The sequence below is a fragment of the Antedon mediterranea genome, chromosome 1 (assembly GCF_964355755.1).
Source record: "Antedon mediterranea chromosome 1, ecAntMedi1.1, whole genome shotgun sequence".
Classification (NCBI taxonomy): Eukaryota; Metazoa; Echinodermata; class Crinoidea; order Comatulida; family Antedonidae; genus Antedon; species Antedon mediterranea.
In genome coordinates, this window is record NC_092670.1 from 16,232,484 (window position 1) to 16,255,227 (window position 22,744).

At 31.9% G+C, this 22,744-nt stretch overlaps 2 protein-coding genes across 2 annotated transcripts; one reads left to right on the top strand and one right to left on the bottom strand.

Moving 5' to 3' along the window:
- Positions 1–3,106: 3,106 nt before the first annotated feature.
- Positions 3,107–16,215, top strand: LOC140058807 (zinc phosphodiesterase ELAC protein 2-like). The gene is made up of 21 exons (XM_072104553.1): positions 3,107–3,175; positions 3,669–3,733; positions 3,944–3,998; positions 4,131–4,199; positions 4,896–5,102; positions 5,720–5,772; positions 6,434–6,492; positions 7,446–7,506; positions 8,706–8,757; positions 8,895–8,955; positions 9,454–9,552; positions 9,871–10,098; positions 10,696–10,908; positions 12,126–12,264; positions 12,365–12,403; positions 12,872–12,981; positions 13,359–13,446; positions 13,801–13,921; positions 14,471–14,549; positions 15,133–15,277; positions 16,019–16,215. The coding sequence occupies exons 1-21, from the start codon at positions 3,145–3,147 to the stop codon at positions 16,190–16,192; spliced, it is 2,148 nt and encodes a 715-aa protein (XP_071960654.1). The 5' UTR covers positions 3,107–3,144; the 3' UTR covers positions 16,193–16,215.
- Positions 16,216–16,238: 23 nt separating this feature from the next.
- Positions 16,239–22,277, bottom strand: LOC140058817 (nudC domain-containing protein 3-like). Its single transcript, XM_072104564.1, has 8 exons — positions 22,122–22,277; positions 21,729–21,810; positions 21,479–21,536; positions 19,251–19,386; positions 18,901–19,063; positions 18,462–18,581; positions 17,778–17,966; positions 16,239–17,529 (listed from the first exon to the last, which is right to left on the bottom strand). Exons 1-8 carry the CDS (start codon positions 22,229–22,231, stop codon positions 17,431–17,433), a joined length of 957 nt encoding a protein of 318 aa, XP_071960665.1. The 5' UTR covers positions 22,232–22,277; the 3' UTR covers positions 16,239–17,430.
- Between the last annotated feature and the right edge of the window lie 467 nt (positions 22,278–22,744).

Here is a 22,744-nt window from a genome sequence, read left to right on the forward strand (position 1 = left end):
AAAATTGTACTTGAGATTCAAATGATATTAAAGTGTAGACATTATATCTTCATTACGGCATAATGGTGTTATTACTTTTTATAATGGAAATTGGCACATGAAATTTAAAATTCAAATTAAAACACATGAGATAGTGCATTAATTACAATCAGATCATTGACGATGTACAACAGGGACATATGTATTTATAATAATACTAATATATAAAGAGAGATAATAAATAAATAAATGCCTGTTTTTAACCAGGGACGAGTTAGGTTGTAATTTCACAGACACTCTTTCGTGAAAATGAACAATAATAATAATATCCATACTGATATGATTTCTTCTTACTCAATATACATATAATCATATCGGGTTATCATAATACTTATATTTTGCGGCTCAGATTTAAAATTGTCTTTTAAAACAAAGAATCATTGCAGTCATGACAAAAATAGGTTGTCTCCTGTACACGTTACCGAACATGTTACGTTTTTTATTGTTATTAAGTCCAAATTCATTTATAAAGAGACAAATTACAAATCGAAAACATTCACTTGATACCGTATTACATTCAGTATTTCATTCGAATTTGTAGTTAATTATCGACGTTTTACGTGAGCGTCGATTTCTCCTGTGCCAGGTTAGTTAAATAAATTGGGCAGATCTGAGTTATTAACCTGCCAACGAACATGTGTACAAAGTAAAGCAGGTTGATGAAATGAGATGAAACAAACTTCATTTTAGATGAATTTGTCGATATTGCAAATCAGTGTAAGAAAGAGAGGTCGATATTTATTAAGCACATTTGAAAGTAAATATTGTCGTCATGTAAGCTGTATAATATCGAATGGAAGCACCAAAAAACACTTAGCGAAGCTAGGCCCAGATAAACAAATAATTGATTGTGAAACGTGGCTATTATCGCGGTCAAGACTCAACAAAACCCAGTCGCTCATTAGAGAAAGCTTTGCACACCGTGGGCCTAGAGAATTTCGAACTTTCACAGCATCAAACCTGTGTTATGCGAAAGAAGACGGTAGTCTGCTAAAATTAATTGACAAAATGTCTGTCTATCAAACTGCCTCTTTCACGAAAAAGAGAAATAAACAACAACAACGACCAAAGCAGAGTATTGGAACATTTTCATTGCAGGTGATCGGTACAGGTTCCCTGGAATGCCCTCCTAGCATATTGGTCATTGCGAATTCAAACAGGTAACAATAAGGCCAAATTGAATAAAATATAAGGACATTTTTTGTAGAGTTATTTATTACACAAAAGACATTTTAAATTACCTGCTAGTCATTCTAATCTAAATCTGGTATCGCCCAGGTAGGGTTTCATGATGAAAAATGATATCAAGCACATGTTACTAACTAATAGTAAATTTAACTTTATATATATATATATATATATGTATTGTTCTTTCCAGAAACAAGTTAAAATAACATTGATAAAATTTTTAACATGACACCCCCTGCCAGGCCAAATTTGTATAACCTCGGCCATTCATATGAGTGCCCAAGTGGAACATCTTGAGCTTGCTTGTATTTGCTACATAAACTCTTTTAGAATTTAACATTTTCAAACCCCCCATAATAAATATATTTAGGCCCCTAACATTGTATTTTATTTTATTATAGTGATTTACTTTTCGCTAAATAAGTATTTAATTTGAAGATATTTTGCTGGGTTTTTTTTATACCATAGGTACCTGTTTAATTGTGGGGAAGGGGTTCAACGACTACTAATGGAAAATGGGTAAGAACTTAATTTGCCATTTTATTAGATATCATTACATCATCAATATTGATCATAAAGATCTGATTACATAATCATAATCATTGTTATCATAAATGTTCTTATAGTTTACAGTAATATTGTTATCATAAATGTTCTTATAATATTGTTATCATAAATGTTCTTATAATATTGTTATCATAAATGTTCTTATAATATTGTTATCATAAATGTTCTTATAATATTGTTATCATAAATGTTCTTATAATATTGTTATCATAAATGTTCTTATAATATTGTTATCATAAATTTTCTTATAGTATTGTTATCATAAATGTTCTTATAATATTGTTATCATAAATGTTCTTATAATATTGTTATCATAAATGTTCTTATAATATTGTTATCATAAATGTTCTTATAATATTGTTATCATAAATGTTCTTATAATATTGTTATCATAAATGTTCTTATAATATTGTTATCATAAATGTTCTTATAATATTGTTATCATAAATTTTCTTATAGTATTGTTATCATAAATGTTCTTATAATATTGTTATCATAAATGTTCTTATAATATTGTTATCATAAATGTTCTTATAATATTGTTATCATAAATGTTCTTATAATATTGTTATCATAAATGTTCTTATAATATTGTTATCATACATGTTCTTATAATATTGTTATCATAAATGTTCTTATAATATTGTTATCATAAATGTTCTTATAATATTGTTATCATAAATGTTCTTATAATATTGTTATCATAAATGTTCTTATAATATTGTTATCATAAATGTTCTTTTAATATTGTTATCATAAATTTTCTTATAATATTGTTATCATACATGTTCTTATAATATTGTTATCATAAATGTTCTTATAATATTGTTATCATAAATGTTCTTATAATATTGTTATCATAAATGTTCTTTTAATATTGTTATCATACATGTTCTTATAATATTATCATAAATGTTCTTATAATATTGTTATCATAAATGTTCTTATAATATTGTTATCATAAATGTTCTTATAATATTGTTATCATAAATGTTCTTATAATATTGTTATCATAAATGTTCTTATAATATTGTTATCATAAATGTTCTTATAATATTGTTATCATACATGTTCTTATAATATTGTTATCATAAATTTTCTTATAGTATTGTTATCATAAATGTTCTTATAATATTGTTATCATAAATGTTCTTATAATATTGTTATCATAAATTTTCTTATAATATTGTAATCATAAATGTTCTTATAATATTGTAATCATAAATGTTCTTATAATATTGTTATCATACATGTTCTTATAATATTGTTATCATAAATGTTCTTTGTTTAAACGTTTCTTTGTTTAGGGTGAAGAATATTTCAAGATTAGAACATGTTTTTTTGACCAAAATGCATTGGGAAAACATTGGAGGTCTGATAGGTAATCAACTTCAGTGTTTTAAAATGAATCTTTTAATAGTAAATAAATAGGTTTAGTTTGTGTGGTGCACCATGTAAGGAATAATATTTAATTTGGGAAAATTGAATGATATACAAATAATGAATGTTTATGTGTTGGATGGTAATACTTCATGAGTTGAAAGTTTGAAATATTGCTCTACAAAAATGTTACTTAAATGAGTGTCATTTCTGTAATACAAAACAAAAAATAGATGGCGCTATTGAATTTCATGCCGAGATGTTTTTTTTTTCAGATAATTTTTATTGTGCCTGGGATAATTTCTTTTTTTGTACAAAAAAAGCTGAATCGCATATAATGTCAATAGCGTCCAGTAGTGCAGACTTTTACATGCCATGTGACCTACAACCATCCAATCAAATGACAAGAATATATTTAGGTGTTATAAATAAAACACTTTATTGTTATTATCTTCTTTATTAAATTTTTATGCTAGATTTTATCCATATTTTAGGTATGACAATTACTCTGAAGAATATTGGTCTGCCAAAAGTTTACTATCATGGTCCGCCAAATATGGTATGTCAAAATGATTATATTTCCTAAATTAGTGGTATAAATCACTAAATACAACATACAAGCATACAATAAGTTCACCAAAAGTTACTGAGATTTTTGTTGGGTAACCAATCCCGTGCTCTTCTGGCATAATTACATTGTGTACAAAATACAGAGTTTAGCTATACATACAGAATGGTAATCAACTCCCTCATTTATCTTCTTTTAAAGCAAAACTTTGTTGATGCCCTACAAATATTCGCAAAGCATGAGACAATAAACATAAGTAAGTATGATAATTTCTCTAACAAAGCAATAGCTGTAAATTATACTGCAGTAATTGCAGTAAACTATATATATTATTATTATATTGATTGCATACAGTAATTAATATATACCTAGTTACTTTTACATTTAGGTCTACGCCCTTACACAGATGGAGTATTTGAAACTGAATATATGAAAGTTACACCGGTTGCTATTTTTGGTAAGTACGTTAGGTTTGAGTCCATGATACAGGTGTCACATGTGAAACACAAGAAGCTGAATATGGATACAACACTAAGCACTGGCTGTCACAGTCAGCAATTTGCTTTTGCGATAGTACAGTATCTTTATCTTATTCTTTATGAGACAATAACGACTTTAATGCCCTACAAGTTTCACAGATATTAACTAAATAATCGTTAGATTATGCACTTACAGCCTTGTTGAACTAAACATCAAAGCAACATTTTAATATAGCATCAAGCAAATGTTGCTTTTATAATAGACTTGCATCATTGACCTTGGTTTAAAAAAATTTGTATGAAATGTGAGGTTTCTTTTTTTTAATTATATTGTTTGTTTTTTTTTCAAGAATAGGTCAACGTACGATTATAATAGGAAGAACTTTGTAATTATTTGTTATATACAAAGTAATGTATTGAGGCCAATAACTATCGCATTGCCTGTGGTTATCTCTTAGTGTAGTGATCTCAAAGCTATACTGAATATTGTAATATTAATATTAAAATTATTGAATTAAAAGTTTGGCGTGTATATTAAAATTTGATGAAGCCATTACAATAGTTCCTTTTACCTTCTCATCCTCGGAACAATCTCAGAGATAAAAATTTTTTTCCAATGCCTTGAACAGATTTTAACATTTTCAATTACTACAAAATCCTCTTTTTTTTTAAAGAAAATCAATCAGAATCTAATGATTCAGTTCAAACGACAACCAGGCATTCTGAAAGTACTAGTGATTCCATTGAGAGTAGTGGAAGAACCACTCCTTCAAAAGCAACTTCACCAGATGTAGCTACTACTACAGAGAGATCACCAGATGATAGGCCAACTACTTTAAGTGATGTTGTCTTAAATATGAATGTTAAACAGAGCTTGCCTAGTGAGTGAATTCGTCATTGACCAAAAACAGTTTAATTTTCAATATATTTTTAAATAAAACAATATTATGTTATTATATATTAGTTGTTATAGTAGAAATATAATAAAGTGTTTATTAAATCCACTGAATGTCACTGATAAAAATACACAATTCACTAGAATATAGGCAGAAGAAAGATTGAGTGGTAAATGTTCTTTGCATTTTTGAATTAATCATAGAATAGCATTAAATATGTCTTATCTGCTCTAATAGCAGTTGGCAGATTCAAATAATTCTATGTGAAAAAAAATATTTTTCAAATAAATAACTAGGATTAAAAAGTTGATTTGATTGATATTGAAATTACTAACTGATTATATGATTGATGACCCGACTAAAGTATTTTCATGATTGATCTTTCACCTGTGATAGATATGCAAATTAGTGTAGTTATGCAAATTAGTTATGCAAATTAGATGTGGTGATTGATTCACATAAGTTTCAAGGATTGATTGGTTGATTGAGTGTTTAGCAAAATGAATTATATTTTAACGTATTTCGAAAACCTGGGTTAGATTTATATAGGTATACGTTATTAAAAACATTTCTAGCAGTTGATTGATTGATTTTATTTACAGGTGCAAAGAAAAAGAGGTCGAGTCCTAATCTTACAGTAGCCTACATATGCAAGGTAAGTGTATGCGATGCATGTGCATCATTTTTGTCAAGTTCATTCAGCGTTTAAAACAATTTGTGAATGTAGTATATATGTGACTCTGTTGCTACTTTTGAGGAAAGTAAATGGTTACAGGTGTAGTGAAATTGTTAACATGATTGAGTTATAAAGGCAAAGCCTGTGGTCAGGATAGTTGTTTTTTTGCACAAAAGGGGAACGAAATTAAGATACTGTAGGCTAGTTAGGCCTTTTTACCATTAGTCAAAAAAAGGCACAAATCCAGCTGGCTACAGGCTTGTCTAATAAAAAAAAAAAAAAAAATGTTTCAGTGTCATACTTGAAAGACGAGCCAATGAGAGTAAAGCATCTTGCTCCTTACCAAAGGACGTACAGTAGGCCATCATATTGCTGTCGACTCTTCAAGTACCAGAATTTTTTTGTCTCGCATTTAAAAAAAAATGAATTTAATTAATTTTAATTAAAAACAATAAAAAATACCAGAATTTCTGGAAAAACAGACAAGATTGGTATACTCTATATTGAGAGAGTAGACTTTGAAACTTGTTTACAAAAAAAAGTTTTTTTTGTAATCCTAAAGTATGACTTTTAAAAGCTATATATATAATAAATAAAATCACTGTAATAAATTCTAAACCTATATTTCTTCAATTTATAGGTTCCCAAACGAACAAGAAGCGTAATCATTGAAAAAGCTTTAGCTTTAGGCCTTCCACCGTAAGTGCTTATTCTTTTTATCATCGTATTATATTGCAATAAATTTGCGTTTTCACAAGATGAGTGTTTCTTCAGTCTACTAACTCTATCATAATCTGCGATTCTAATTCTCTCATGAAGCCGTCCGGTGCCAGCTATACAAATAAAATCTGACGTAAATTTGCGAGGATACGTAATTGTCGATTAGATGTGTCGTAATAACACTTGTTGTTTTTATGCAACATTTACTGCGTAGCTTTGAACTTGGTTTTATGTCTTAAGGGAATCATTTAACAGTGTTTTTGAAATATCCCTCCATTGAATCTGAACAGAAGAATGGCAAAAGAAATTAAAAAGAAGTTATAAGGGTGCGAAGAAATCAACGAAACACCCTTGCTGCACTATTAATAGTATCATTCTCACGGGATTATAACAGCCAGCGTAGTTTTCAGACAATTTTTATGTATATAATTTTTTCTGGCGGAAAGCACATAATTGTGTTAAAATGTGTGTTAAATGTAATTTAGACTGTAATGAAGAAATTGAGAAGAGATCTATTTAGAAGTCGGAAATGTAAAGTTGATGAGGACACCTTATAATGGATGATGATTTTGATAAATTGTTGATGTTTTTGACCCAGAATAACCAACACATTTTTTTCAGAATTTTGCATCGTAATTTTGTCATATTGAGAATATCTTGATGCTTTTTAAAGGTCAAATGATCCTGTAGATGAATTTATTCCTTCAAGGCCTAGAACAACAAGGCATCATTCTTCTGTCTCTTTTGAGGCCTAAGTGTCTAATTTCAACAACTGCTTTAAATTTAATGATAAATTTCTTTATTTGAGATGGAATGTTTAAATGTTTGTGCTTGTGTGATATGCATACTCATAATGTTATCTGACTATATGTTGTTATACTTAGAAAGATATTAAATATAAATCATTATATTATTATTACTTTTTATTTCAGAGGTCCAAAATATACAGAACTAAAAAATGGCTTCACAGTAAAAACAGAATCTGGACAAGAGGTAATTATTTAGTTCAGCTTTCTTCAGTAAAATAAAACAGACACTAAAATAAAAATACTTTACTGCAGTAGTGACAAGATTGTTGCAGTAAGCTAACATACTGCAGAAGATTAATATTGTAGAATAGTACTTTATCACAATAAAGACAATATAATCACTTGTTTTGAACATCCCTCTATTCAGGTGACACCCATTAAGGGGACACTTTGCAGTAAAACAGACAAAGAGAAATATATGTTTTAAAAGTATAGCTAAATCCTATTTAGAGGAAACACCTATTAAGGTGACACTTTCCTGTAAAACGGACAAGGATAAATATATGTTTTAAAAGTATTAGCTAACTCTTATTTAAGGAAACACCTATTAAGGTGACACTTTGTTGGATAACAGCACAAATAAAAATGTGCTAAAGCACTCATAGAAATTTGTTTCACAACTTGAATCATTTTACTTCACAAGTTTGTACAAATGTGCTGTGTAATTTGCTCTTATTTATTCTATTGTTGTTCTTTAATGAATGTTAATAGGATGATGATACCTCTGACCTTGATTGTGATTGACTAAGCAATCTAACAGTCTTTGACGTTGATTTATCATGTTAATTATCACCTCTCTTATGGATTTGTCTAACGAGCTATACTATTAATGTTGCCAAAATATATGCAGAGATAACTTTATCTTTGTTAAATTGTATATAATTATATTAATGTTTCGATAATCACAGGCAGAATTTTTAAAGTGTTTTGTGTATTCGTTTGAACGTGTGACACTTGGCTTAATTCCTTTTGAGATGAGTTATATCTTTGTTAAAATGTTACCTAATGCTAATTTATATGCAGCTAAAACGTTAATATCAATAGAATCTGATTAATGAAAAGTTCTGGAATTTGTTAATATTATTAAGCTCTGTCTACACTGTCAAAGTTTATGTGACCCAAAAAATATGATGTGCCCATATATGGACATGATGATGTCATGTCCCTACCCATCACACTTTTGATAGTGTAGACAGAGCTTATATGGGATAGCGGACTCATTTGAGTTCCGGCATACATACTTAAAATGCCTTCCTAATTTATTTTATATATGTTATATTGTTTGCTACAGTTTGTAATTATGCTGGTCGAATAACCAAATTGATTAAGTATATTACAATTTAGTATAGAATATCATTTAATAGTTTTTTGTTTTGTTCTTAGGTTAATCCAGATGATGTTCTTGGTCCAGATATTCCTAGTCATCCATTCATAGGTTAGATTTTAAATATTAAATAACATTTATCTTTTTGAAATCAGAAAATAAAATCAATTTAATTAGCATATTTGGTTTGTATAGAATTATCATTATAATAATTAATATAATTAACTTAATTTTCATTACATTTCTAGTGCTACAGTGCCCGTCGATTAATTACCTTGATTCACTCTGCCAAAATGAAGCACTACAAAGGTATGTTAAATAAAAACAACATCTTTGATGATTTGTGGCCTAGCCTGGGGAATTGTGAAATGAGAAAGAAGCTATGAAGGCAGGAGTACAGTGGGGATGTGGAAGTAGGATTTGGGGCCTAGCCTGGGGAATTGTGAAATGAGAAAGAAGCTAGGAGGGAATATATTGAGAATAGCTATGAAGGCAGAAGGACAGTGGGACTGTGGAAGTAGGATTTGTGGCCTGGGGAATTGTGAAATGAGAAAGAAGCTAGGAGGAAAGTTTAGATTGAGAATAGCTATGAAGCCATGAGGACAGTGGGGCTGTGGAAGTAGGATTTGCTGAGGTTTTGGCCTGAAGAATGGTGAAATGAGAAAGAAGATAGGAGGGAAGGGTAGATTGAGAATAACTGTAGCTATGAAGGCTGGAGAACAGTGGGGCTGGGAGTAGGATTTACTTTAATCAAAGGATGTAACTGATATGATTCAAATAATATATGTTATTAACTTATTTTTGCAGGTGTCAGGCTGGGGATGGTGAAGACTCTGCAAGGTTTATTATCCATATTACACCATCAGAAGTTATCCAGCATCCCCGCTATAAAGACTGGATGAAAAGGTATGTAATCTTTATTGCAGCTACCAACATATTTCTTAAGCGTGGTTCCCACTAGGGACGCAACGCAAGGACGTAAAGCAACGCAAGTGAATTGACCAATCACAAGCGATGGCTTATTCGCTTGTGATTGCTAACTGTCTATAACTTCGCTTCTCATTGGTTAAAACGCTTGCGTTGCGTTTACGTCCTTGCAACATGACTTTACCTGTACATTACTATATATTTTAATGTCATTCTTTGTGTTTTTTGGATTTGGTGAAATATAATAAATAATGAATTGTTTAATTTGATATTACTGTATTTACTTTACTTGGATAGATTTCACCCCGAGGCTGAGCATTTAATCGTAAACAACTGCCAGGTCAGTGCATCTCACGAGTCGGCAAGGGGTTTACAGGCTAAACTGAACCTGATGCACCCTCAGATATTTCCCTTGCTGTATGAGCCTAAGAGGATAGATCTGGGCTTGGATGACAATAGTTTGAAGGTTGTACAAGCCGAGACATACATGAGGTATCATATCTACCCTCCTACAGGAGTTGATAGGTAGGATTTCTGTTGTACACTATAACATTCATTATTGATTTTACATAGAAGCACAAATTAGCAGATTCTTCCACTGAATATAAAATTGTAATTTTAATGTATTGAGAAATACAGCCTCTTTTGTGAAATCATAAATTGTATTATTTTAACTTGTGTTACTAATATACTTTGCAATGAAGGTTGTCCATGACAGTTGACATATACTGTACATTACTGTATCAGAGAGCCTGGGTACAGTATAACATTTCGCTAAAAATTAGGGATGGGATTATATTCAGACATGAGATTATACTCAAACATGAGATTATACTCAAACATGGGATTATACTCAAACATGGGATTATACTCAAACATGAGATTATACTCAAACATGAGATTATACTCAAACATGAGATTATACTCAAACATGGGATTATACTCAAACATGAGATTATACTCAAACATGAGATTATACTCAAACATGGGATTATACTCAAACATGGGATTATACTCAAACAGAAGGTTGGTTTAATACTTTGCTTTTCAGGTGTGTTCAGGAAAGTTTACTGAATTAATACTTTTATTAATACTTAATAAATACTATTATTTCATTTACAGAAGTTTAGTTCCAACCTTAAACACTGAACCATACATAAAAGAAGCTAAAGAAATGGAACACTTTTTGGAAGATTTAGACACATTTAAAGCAAGTGAAGGAAGTGGAACTGTACAAAAAGAAACTGTTAAATACCCAGAAGTGGTTTTTTTAGGAACGGGATCAGCAATGCCAAATAAGGAAAGAAATGTTAGTTGTGTGATGTTGAATTTAAGGTAATGATTCATGTCTTACTACAGTTACACTTCTACCTATTTTATTGCCATATTTACTATTTTATATAGATAGAATTATCATTTTTAATTCTACTAACTACTTCACTCTAGTACATTCAATCTATTATATTCACTCTATTACATTCACTCTACTGTACATTCACCCTATTACATTCACTCTACTGTACATTCACTCTATTACATTCACTCTACTGTACATTCACTCTATTACATTCAATCTATTACATTCACTCTATTACATTCACTCTACTGTACATTCACTCTACTGTACATTCACTCTATTACATTCACTCTATTACTGTACATTCACTCTATTACATTCAATCTATTACATTCACTCTATTACATTTACTCTATTACATTCAATCTATTACATTCACTCTATTACATTTACTCTATTACATTCACTCTATTACATTCACTCTACTGTAAATCCACTCTTACATTAATTCTCATGCATTCACTCTATTACATTGTTCTACATTCACTCTATTACATTGTTCTACATTCACTGTATTACATTTGTTCTACATTCACTCTATTACATTTGTTATACATTCACTCTATTACATTCACTCTATTACATTTGTTCTACATTCACTCTATTACATTTGTTCTACATTCACTCTATTACATTCACTCTATTACATTTGTTCTACATTCACTCTATTACATTGTTCTACATTCACTCTATTACATTGTTCTACATTCACTCTATTACATTCACTCTATTACATTTGTTCTACATTCACTCTATTACATTTGTTCTACATTCACTCTATTACATTTGTTCTACATTCACTCTATTACATTCACTCTATTACATTTGTTCTACATTCACTCTATTACATTTGTTCTACATTCACTCTATTACATTTGTTCTACATTCACTCTATTACATTTGTTCTACATTCACTCTATTACATTTGTTCTACATTCACTCTATTACATTCACTCTATTACATTCACTCTACATTTACTTAATTACATTTGTTCTACATTCACTATATTACATTCACTCTATTGCATTCGCACTATTACATGATTGACAAAATGATTAAAATTTAAATGATACTATTGTTATTCATGCAGTTTGGTTTTTTTTTTATATAAATGTTTTTGTTGAATTTTTTTATTTTTTATTCATAAATTCTGATAAAGATGTATGTCACCTGTTCATGTTTTTTTTTCTCCAGTAAAGATCAAAGCATGATATTAGATGCAGGTGAGGGGTCATTTGCGCAGATGTTTCGTTTCTATGGTAGCGACCTTGATGATGTTTTGTTCAATGTTCAGTGTATTTTTATCTCGCATATGCATGCTGATCACCATGCGGTACGTCTCATTTGCATTTTTATTATACTTAAAATATGGTAATAATAATATGCATTTTTGTTTATGATAATAAAAAGCATATCCGTTTTATATTTTACAGGGTTTGATTAAAATTCTAAAACATTGGAAAAATGTTGTGGTATGTTTTATTATTGTTTTTTTTTTATATATGTATAGCTTTAGACAAAATGTTATCAGAAGCCATTCACTCCAGCTGAGAGTTTTTACTATCTAAATTTTACCTGACTTCTCAGTTCGAGCAATGGAGAATATAATGTAATGCGACATTTATATAGCGCTATGATAATTGAATTTCATTTTTATTTATTTATTGCCCGTATTTGCAGATCTTGATTTAAAAGGCTAGTTATGTGAACCTTGTTGACTTACTAATAAAACTAATTGAACTAAACTCACTGGCTAAATCTAGTGGCCCCGGAGCTTATGGAGGCCACTGAGCAGGGCCAGGAGGTAAAAAAAGCATTAAAATACATTGTTAAAGACTAACAACGGCCAAAGCCTCCTTAGCGTCCCTAAACTACGCCACTGCTCTGAATGTTTTGCTATAAACAGTTTAAATATTAAATACATTGTTGATTTCTTGTAGGTTAGTCGAGGAGCAGAAGATAAGGATTTATTATTAGTAGGTCCTAAGCGCCTACTTATTTGGTTAAACCAATACAATCAAAACTGTGAAGACTTTATTCATAAACTTAGGTTTGTATATTTTATTATGTTAGTATATATAAAAACAAGACGTTTTTTTAGGGGTAGCTGACTCATTTGAGTTACAGAAGCCCCTGGTTAGCATTTTCTTTTATATACACAGTATATATCCAATCTGCAGACAGTACGGTTTCGATCTTATTAGAGCTCAGGTTTCTAAATGAAATGTACCGCAGAACTGGCACAATATATAGGCTGAGCCAGGTATGCGGGAGATGGTACACTGATTATGAACACAAAGAGTGCACAAGCTCAAAGAGCGTGCTTTGCAAAATGCTAATAGTATTCACAACAAATGTTGTATTATTTTTTGCTGGTGAATTAAATAACGAAACGAAATCCGTTGAATAATTAAACAATTTGTTTAGATTTGTAGAGTCTGGAGAGTTTACAAAGGATCAAGATAACATTCCTAGACATGGACAAGCTCTACTCAAGAAACTTAAACTTATGAAGGTACTCACAATGGTTTATGGAAATCCACCAATCGTTTTTTTGCATAGCTGGCTTTCCATAGATTCTCCTCTTGCTATTAATGTCAGCTGAGCCACATTCACACATATGTACTCAGAGTTTGCAAATCAAACTTTTATGTAAAATGTATTTATTTGTAATGCCAGTAATTATTGTATATAACTTTGTGTGTGTATGTGTTATAATGATTTTCCAAATAAATTCATCTCAAATCATTTCTGACTTCCTATAGTCTAACTAGCTCTTTGAAAAACTCTAAGGAAATCAAAACACATCAAACTCCTTTTTATTTACTTATTACCTGAAGGAAACAGACATTTTTTGTATCTTGCATAGTTTGAAACGGTGCCTGTGATTCATTGTGTGCATGCATATGGAGTGGCTATCACTCATCAGGATGGCTGGAAATTTGTATATTCGGGTGATACAATGCCTTGTGAAGCCCTTGTAAAGGCAGGTCAGTACACTAATACTACAATTATTAATATTTGTGTTAATTTATAGCAACTTTTTTTTGGTGGGGAAAACTCTCACCCATGCTGAAATAAATCTGTGACTGCAAAAATCACTAACTAGGTACTTGTTTGTGACTACTGTGAAGTAGCTTTCATGTCAGGGTGTTGAGTAATTGTTCAGATGTTTGCCCAACTTTAAAATATTTTTTTTTTTTATATAATAAGGCAAACCTCTAATCTAAAATTTGATCAAATCGAAGGTCCTTTTCTTTTTTAAATCGAAATTGCAAGCATGAATAACTTTTCTATAATATTTTTTAAAAAGATTTTGGCCCAGTAGTAGTTGTGTATAGACTACAAACTTATTTACTTCTGCATTATCACAAACAAACATTTTTTATTTTATTCTAACCGATCGACCCTTAGGGGAGTAATTAAGGGGACAACCATCAAGTACCCTGTTTTTCAATTGATGCTGTGCTTGAGAAACAAAGAATTTTTTTTAGGCATTTCAAATGATAGTCAAATCTGAAAATATTCACTTATGACAGGAATGAATGCTGATTTATTAATACATGAGGCAACTTTAGAAGATGGAATGGAGAAAGATGCTCAGATAAAACGACACAGGTACAGTATGTCAATTGTTACCATCATCATTACGCTTGGTTCCCACTAAAACGCAGCGACGTATCGACGCAACGTGCTGTATTGCGTAATCACAAGTGGGAACCAACAACGCAACAGTGGAAATAAAATCAGTTTAATTTCACTCAAGGCAAAAGAACACTGGAAAACATTAGTACAGTGCATACTCAAAAGTACTCGGGCGTGAACCAGGTCAAAGTCTACTATAACATTGACGCGCAACAAGCAGGTTTGATTTCACGCAGACGGGGCTAACACAATTATAAGAAGGGCATTTTCTTACGTTGCGTGGGTTGCGTTACGTTGCGTCGCTTTCGTTGAAAAAAATCCTGGATCTGTCCCTGCTCATTATTGAATAAACCTGATGGTCATTGACCGATTTCAGTTGACTTGCGCATTTGTGTGAGAGACATGTGCTTCATATATTACAGTATTAATAATAATAATAATGTACAGATTATATAGCGCAAAATGCAGGGTTGCCTCTAAGCGCTGAACAATCAGCAGAAAATGAAAATATTTATGTAATTTAAAAGATTCGATGACTTCATTCATTTATTTGCAGTATGACATGTCAAGCTATCGACATAGGAGTACAAATGAAAGCAAAGTGTATCATCCTGACCCACTTCAGTCAAAGATATTCAAAGATTCCACTCTTTAGTGATCAGTTCAGTGACAAAGTAGCGGTAGCCTTTGACAATATGAAGGTAAGTAACTGATTCTGCACTCTACTGTTGTACTATCGCACTCTATTGTTGTACTATCGCACTCTACTGTTGTACTGCCTGACACTACTGTTGTACTATTGCACTCTACTGTTGTACTATCGCACTCTACTGTTGTACTGCCTGACTCCACTGCTGTATTCTCACCCCCCCCCCCCCCCCCCCATTTAAAAATAAATTTACAAACACCATGGATCATATTCCAATTGGTAGTCAGCGCATGTGCATTTCCAGAGAAGTTAATGAAATGTCTCAGAAAGTTTAGTACTGGGCTAATTATTATTAGTCTAGGGAAATCAAGTTAAGGGGAGTAGAATGTTAGAAGCAGTCAACATAGCCAGACATCTGAACATTCCACTCCCCCTAACTCAGATTTTTTTTGTAACCTATAAAGCTACCTTTCTAGAGTGATTATGGGTTTAAGTTTGATGGCATATTTCCACATCCTACTTGCATATATAACAATCAAGGCCCAGCATTTTCAATTTTCACTACTATACCCATTCCAATTCTTCAGCCAAGATCGTCATATTTTATATTAATAATTATATTTAAAGCATCTTTGCCTCGTTTGACAATGGTGTTCAGACAAGGCTGTTTTCCTGAACACAATGCCTATAATTCTCAATCCATGATTTTCTGTTTTCTAGAAACCTCTATTTGGCTTGTATTTCGATTTTCTGTCCATTTGGTGGCATACATTTACTTTTATATTTTTCCTAGGTTTCATTATCTGAACTTCATCTGCTTCCAAAACTTGTTCCCTCTATGAAACGACTTTTTGCCGAGGAGCTTCAGGAACTCGAGGAAATTAGATGGAAAAAAATTGAGAAACGGTCAATACCACCAGACTTGATAGAAAACGAGAATGTATCAAAAAAACTAAAAACAACATAGAAAATTAAACACTACTGTATTCATTTTTGTTTTTTTATATGTCTTATTTAACACTTTGACTGCCAGAGGTTTTTCCAGTTAGAAACTGCCACCGCCAGCGTTTTTAGCCCATTTCGATGTTTTTATTAAAGCTGATTGAAGCCATGTATGTGATCTGATTTATATGTAATTTAGACTAAAATAATCATAAAGATTTTAGCTTTACAATGGTACCAAGAACGATTTGTAAATCGTAATAGTAAAATGAAATTAACCCACTTTTTTAGTTTTTCGTAGTTTCGCGCAAGAAAGTCGAGATATTCGCGATTTTGTGCAAGACATTACAATATGAAAATATCGTCCGGTGAGATCAACAAACAACAAAAAAGTTACTTACACGGCACCGATAGGCCTATAAAAACAAGTTATCACTATCGAAAAATGTATTACATTTTATAAATAATAAATCTTACATCAATGTTTCGCCAAAATCCACATAGTAAAGACACCAGGCCTAGTTAACCAGGCCTAAAGTTGGTCCGGAACCGTTTTACGACTAGGCCTAGGCTAGCCTAGTACTACTAGCCTAGATAGTAAACTGATGATAATTACAACAATTATGGTATACATACAATAATAAAATTAAAGACTTCATATTGAAAATGACTCCATTATTTTTTATTCAGATAACAAACAAACATGTCAATCCACAAAAACCTTTGTAATGCTTCGGCGGCATGGGTTAGCGCGCGACCGATACACAATGCGCCAAGCCATCCCTCTACGCGCTACTGTGATGCGCGGTGTTTGTTATTTCGACAGGTACCATTTTGACAGTCGTTCGTAACCAGATTAGTTACTTTCAAATGGTAAAATATTAGCGGTCCAGACCGAATATAGTGTTCATATTTATAGTATATACCAATAATTAACCTATCTACCGGATTTCGTAAAAAAACGCGAAAAACGAAGATCTTCGTGTTTGGCAGTCAAGCGTTGTGTTTCTAAAAACGAAGATCTTCGTGTTTGGCAGTCAAAGTGTTAAAGAAAACAAATTAATAGTAGATAAACATCAACATTGCGTTTGTTTTTCATGTGAACATAGGTAAAAAAACATTTATTGATCGACGTCATATTGTTGTCTTGGAAAAATAACAATCCTTTAATTTCATTGACTGTCCATGAAGCAAAATAATAAAGAAAGAAAATTGGAAGAAAATCTATTGCAGTTGCCCCGATTTCAACATTCTGGACTTTATTCACCCTGTTGAAATGTTGACAACAGAAGGGTCAAATGTTTGACCTTTGAACGGTGAACCCTCAACATCCCAAGCTTTCTTCAGCATTTCATGTGCACTCTGTAAAGAAATCGTAAATTCTAGTATAACCAGTATCTGAAGAATGCAAACAATGATCTAATTTTGCGACTTTAAGCACTATCAAACTAGTTTGACAAATAATGTGTGATATGCCCAAACATGATAGTGATATGCACAAATATGGTAGTGATATGACATCATCATGTCCATATGGGCACGTCATATAAAGTTTGATAGTGTAGACAGAGCTTTACAAAAAAAAAGTGAAAAATTCTATTTTTACATACCAGTTCTTTGCTAGTTGGTTTTCCTTGTTGCTTTTGTTCAAAATCAAACATAGCCTGCCTGAAGCCTTGTTTATCATCCTCATCTAACTCATTCATTGATTGCGAGTTGTTGATTGATTTTGGATCAAGCTCTGCTTCGCCTTGCAATGCAGCGTGCCACCATGTTTCTATGCGTTTCTCCAGATTTAGCTATGCACGTTTGTTAACAGAAAAAAAATGATTGTATAAATATATTATATATCACTGATGAAGGGCTAGTGTTGCCTGAAAGCTCTGCTAATTTTTCTGCCTGTTTTACTTTATCGTTTTGATTTAGCTTTTTATTTTATTTTTCTCCTGCCACTGATACCCACAGCATTGTCATTATTTTCAGTAATTTTCCTTTGGATTTATATATAATTTATTACAACAGGCACAGAACATTAATTATAATTCGCCCCAATGGTTAGGACAAGCAGAAGGTTCTGGCTTCAAATCTCGGTTAGGGTGACTTTTTTTCATTTTCACAGATTTCCTCATTTATCGTTTCAAATTAATGAATACAAATTAATTAAATCAATTTCAGTATATCACCAGGCGGTTCAGAATTTGTTCTGTGCCTGTGGTATTTACAAATACAATATAATTTATTGTTATACATCTATGCCGTGTAACTACTGCAGTTAATAGATAATTGTCACTAACCTGTACACATTCGCCGGGTATTAAACTCCACATGGATTCATCAGTACGGATTTGATTCTTTAGTTTTCCTTCAACAAGGACTTCAGGTGTCTTATTTTGTTCAGTAGGTTTCAATGCGACCTTTCAAAAGGTAACACAAAAAAGTGTGTTATGCCTAAATATGGTAGTGAAACGATATCATCGTGTCCATATATGGGCACATTTTATGTCACTGGTCACATAAAGATTAATAGTGTAGACAGAGCTTAATGGTTATAGGATATCTGCATACAGTAAGTATCTGAATCTCGGTTTTAATTAATTTTAAAGTTTCAGTATATAACCAGACAGTTTAGAATTTGTGTATTTTTAAAGAATGAAATAAATATATTATTTTTCATTGATTGATGCTGATCAGTGATTTTATCGTTAGTATCTGATGCTGTGTATATACACTAACCTTTATGCTTGAGGCCTGAATGTTTACATCAAGTTGTTTAGCTTTTCTTACATGATGTGGTACCGCAACTTTGATGTCAACATCCTTGATAGATTGTGACCACCAGTACGTGTCACATATGGCACCATTAAATGTGTCTGCTTGACTTAAAGTTGTTGAAATCCTTTAAATATAAATGTGATTGGCATGGATTTAGCATGTTACCAAAAAGATCGTAAAATTGTAGTATTACCATGGATTTTTTTTTTTAATAGTTTTCGTTGCCAATCTTTTTACTTCGATTACCCAAGGAAGAGTGAAATTTTACTCCTCTTTGGATTAACAAATTAATTATAAATTAAATACTTTACGTTTTCTGTTTTGTTTCATTTTGTTGTATGTTGCTTTTACTTGGTTTGAGATGTTCTTTTCCTTTAGGTTGTTCACTTGTTTCACTTTGTTGTTCACTTGTTTCCACTTCAACTATGTTTAAAGGTTCTGGAATATCTAAAATTTGAATTACTATTATTAAAAAGATTCTCCAGCAAAAGGTGGATTGTACTGTACTGGTATGAATTCTTCAATATATAATACAAACAGGGGGATAATGTAGAGGCCTCAGGCCCTTGGTTTAGAAACCCAAAGAGGCCTGTCACGATAAATATGGCTCTAAAATTGTGGCCAAAAGCAGTCCGCCACTGCCAAAATCGGTCCGGGCTTTTCTTCTGTCGATTTTAATTGAATTACTAGGCCTATGATGCTGTTTTAAGTTGTTTATGGCTAGAAAAATATCCCATGATATATATTAGTAAGTTATCTTGTCGGATAAATACTATAAATAAATGTATTTTATCTAAAAACATGACTTAGGTGTTCACTCATATTTCGGCCTGCCACACACTCACACGAACGGGTATGAGACGCTGATATTGCCAGCTAGATTTTATTTATGATTGAGGCCTTTTTCCTTCCTCAGCCTAATCAATATTGGATAATTGTTTTATAATAATTGTATTGAATTGATATATTGATTGATTAACCATAAATAATTAATAAATTAAATTGTTTTTAACATCATGGGGAAACGAAGATGTTAAAAAAGAACAAAATGGATTAAAAACAGGCAGAGATACATATTGTATACAAAAAGCCTAACAATTATTACTAATTATTGATGAGTTACTACTAATAATGATAATAAAAAAAACAGGCTTAATTTATAATATTAAAATAACAAATAAAACCCCGTAGTTTTCAATATAATGACTAATCATGGCCTTTTTTTAATGATATATACATTATGACTCATTTTGCGCACCATATATTTGTAAGACCGGACCATATTTGGCGGCCAAAAACAGTCCTACTGCCCGGACCGATTTTATCCAGGCCGGACCAGTTTTGGCAGCCATAAATGGTCCTCCGGACTGATTTTGGCAGCCAAAACTGGTCCGCCGGACCGATTTTGGCCCTGACTGATTTTGGTGTGACAGGCCCTTCAACACTGGAGTTTTTAGTTTTTACTCGGGGTACCCGAGTCTAGTACTTACTCATTTTCTCCTTCTCTTCCTCCATCTGGACACTATTGAGTAAAAAGTGCGATTTTTAAAGTACTACTCCTCCCTTATTCGTTATAGTATTGAGCTGGGATTTGGCATCAACATACTACAGGGACATGTCCTCAAAGCTATAGAGCCGGATTTTTAATTTTTTGTTAATTAATTTGTTTAATTAAGAAGCCACAATGTGTGACACACACCACAGCGTTATGTAGTTATATGGTTATATGCGGATTCTTGGCGTAGTGGTTATCACGTTTGCTTAACACGCAGAAGGTACCTGGTTCGAGCCCGGACGAAACCTTTTTTTTTTTAATTTATGGTGAAAAGTACTGTATACGCAATATGATAATTATACAGAGTATATCTTATTTTTATTATTTTTTAAAATACTTATTTTGTGTAATCGGTAATTATCACTTTTACACATGTTTATTTTGCTTTGTGCTTATTACCATTTATTTGTAATTTAAATGGATTAAAAAACTTTCTGTAACCCACATTTATAATGTAAGAGGTTTCGTAGTGTAGTGGTTGTCAAGTCTGCTTAACACGCAGAAGGTCCCGGTTCGAGCCCTGGCGAAACCTATTTTCTTTACTTTCTAACTGTATACGTCTGTATACAGCTTCTTTCGCTGTACCCCGAGTATTGCACATTCGTGCTTGTTAGCCTTATTCGACATGTTTTAAAGCCATTTCCTCTCCAGGACCTGTACTGGTCTGGGGCCCCATATAATAAGATCCGGGGCCCATGGGTTTAGCCAGTGATCGCTCATAGCCGTTATGCCACATAATGAATGACAATGTTCATGTTTTAGGAATACAACATTTAGGTTAGAAGAACCATTACAGAATATTGCTGTTATAAACGGTGCATTCTACAGGTTTTATCATGCATTATTCACTGGCCTAGGGAATAAAAATCACAATCTCAAAATGTATACAAAAGCATGAACGTCTCGTGTACAAAACAATCGTGAGGATAGATCCAAATAATGTGCAGTATGTGTTTTTATGACCAGCGGAGACGTAATAAATACCTGTTTCAGATGGTTCTGTAGGAACACCATGTTTGAGCTGCTCATATTTCAAGTAGGTCTGAAAAAATAAATAACAAATAATGGAATCTCCCTGGAAATGTAAACCTAAAATCATAATGATCAAGCCAGGATTATTTTAAGTTTGTACTGACTGATGGCAGTGAATACTGTCAATTACTTATTTTGTTTCCCCCAATGGGCCAATGGATGTCAATGAGAGAACATGTAATTAGATTCAGCATTATTTTACCTGCATTATGAGCCGACGAGCTGCTCCTGGGGGAAGTCCCATTGCGTCTGTCTTGCTTGTCATAATGTGATAAAAATCCGTTCTAAAGAAAGTACAATTTTTAAAAATGTAATTAACTAAAGTCTAGACTCTAGCCTCTAGGCTAGCTAGAGTAGACTAAAAATAATAATAATAATATAAAAACTGTTATTTTATTACAAATAGGCCTAGTCTATATTAGTTTAGTATATAACCCCATATTGGAGCCTAATACCTATCTAGGCCTAACGTCAGTTGTTTACCACCTATAAGTACTAACTTATCGCCCTCCAAATCCCACTTTCAGCGCTGCATTTTAATGACCGTTCGAGGTAAAGTTGGGCCTAAAGAAAATTATGAAAATTAATGTATTACCGTCGGTATAAGAAACTGAAAATAGCATCCATGAACATGTCAATTTGTGTAACATTTTGAAGAATCTCACTTAGCCTTGCATCAATTTCAGGATCAGGTTTTGAAACCATTTTAATTAATGTTTTTCCTTGATGTTTGTATTGTTTGAGGGACGATCGAGCTAACACTACGAACAAACGAACAAAAAGCGTCTGCTCCTATAATCTTAATAGTGTGTGACGTGACGTATACGTATATAGCCACCAACAATGGAAATCGTGTTGTAAACATATTTTTGTTGCAGGAATGTTATTTTCATCATAATAATTTTTCTCTCTATTAGAAAGTAATATTTCTAATAATATGACGATCGATATAGGAATATGATATTTATAATAATTGTCTACAGTTGTTAATTTGGGGGTTGGTTATGAGTAGGCCTAGTTGCATTAGAATCACTCGAGTAGTCGAATCAAAACACTAAACGCTGCCGACAATCATTAATTTGTTTGCACTATGTAATTCAATTCACGTATTTAATAGAAAGTTCTTAAGATCTCTTTAGATTCATTAGAATTTGTTATATTCATTATAGGCCTATAATTGTATGTAAATCAAAATGTAAACCGCCCAACCAAATTTCA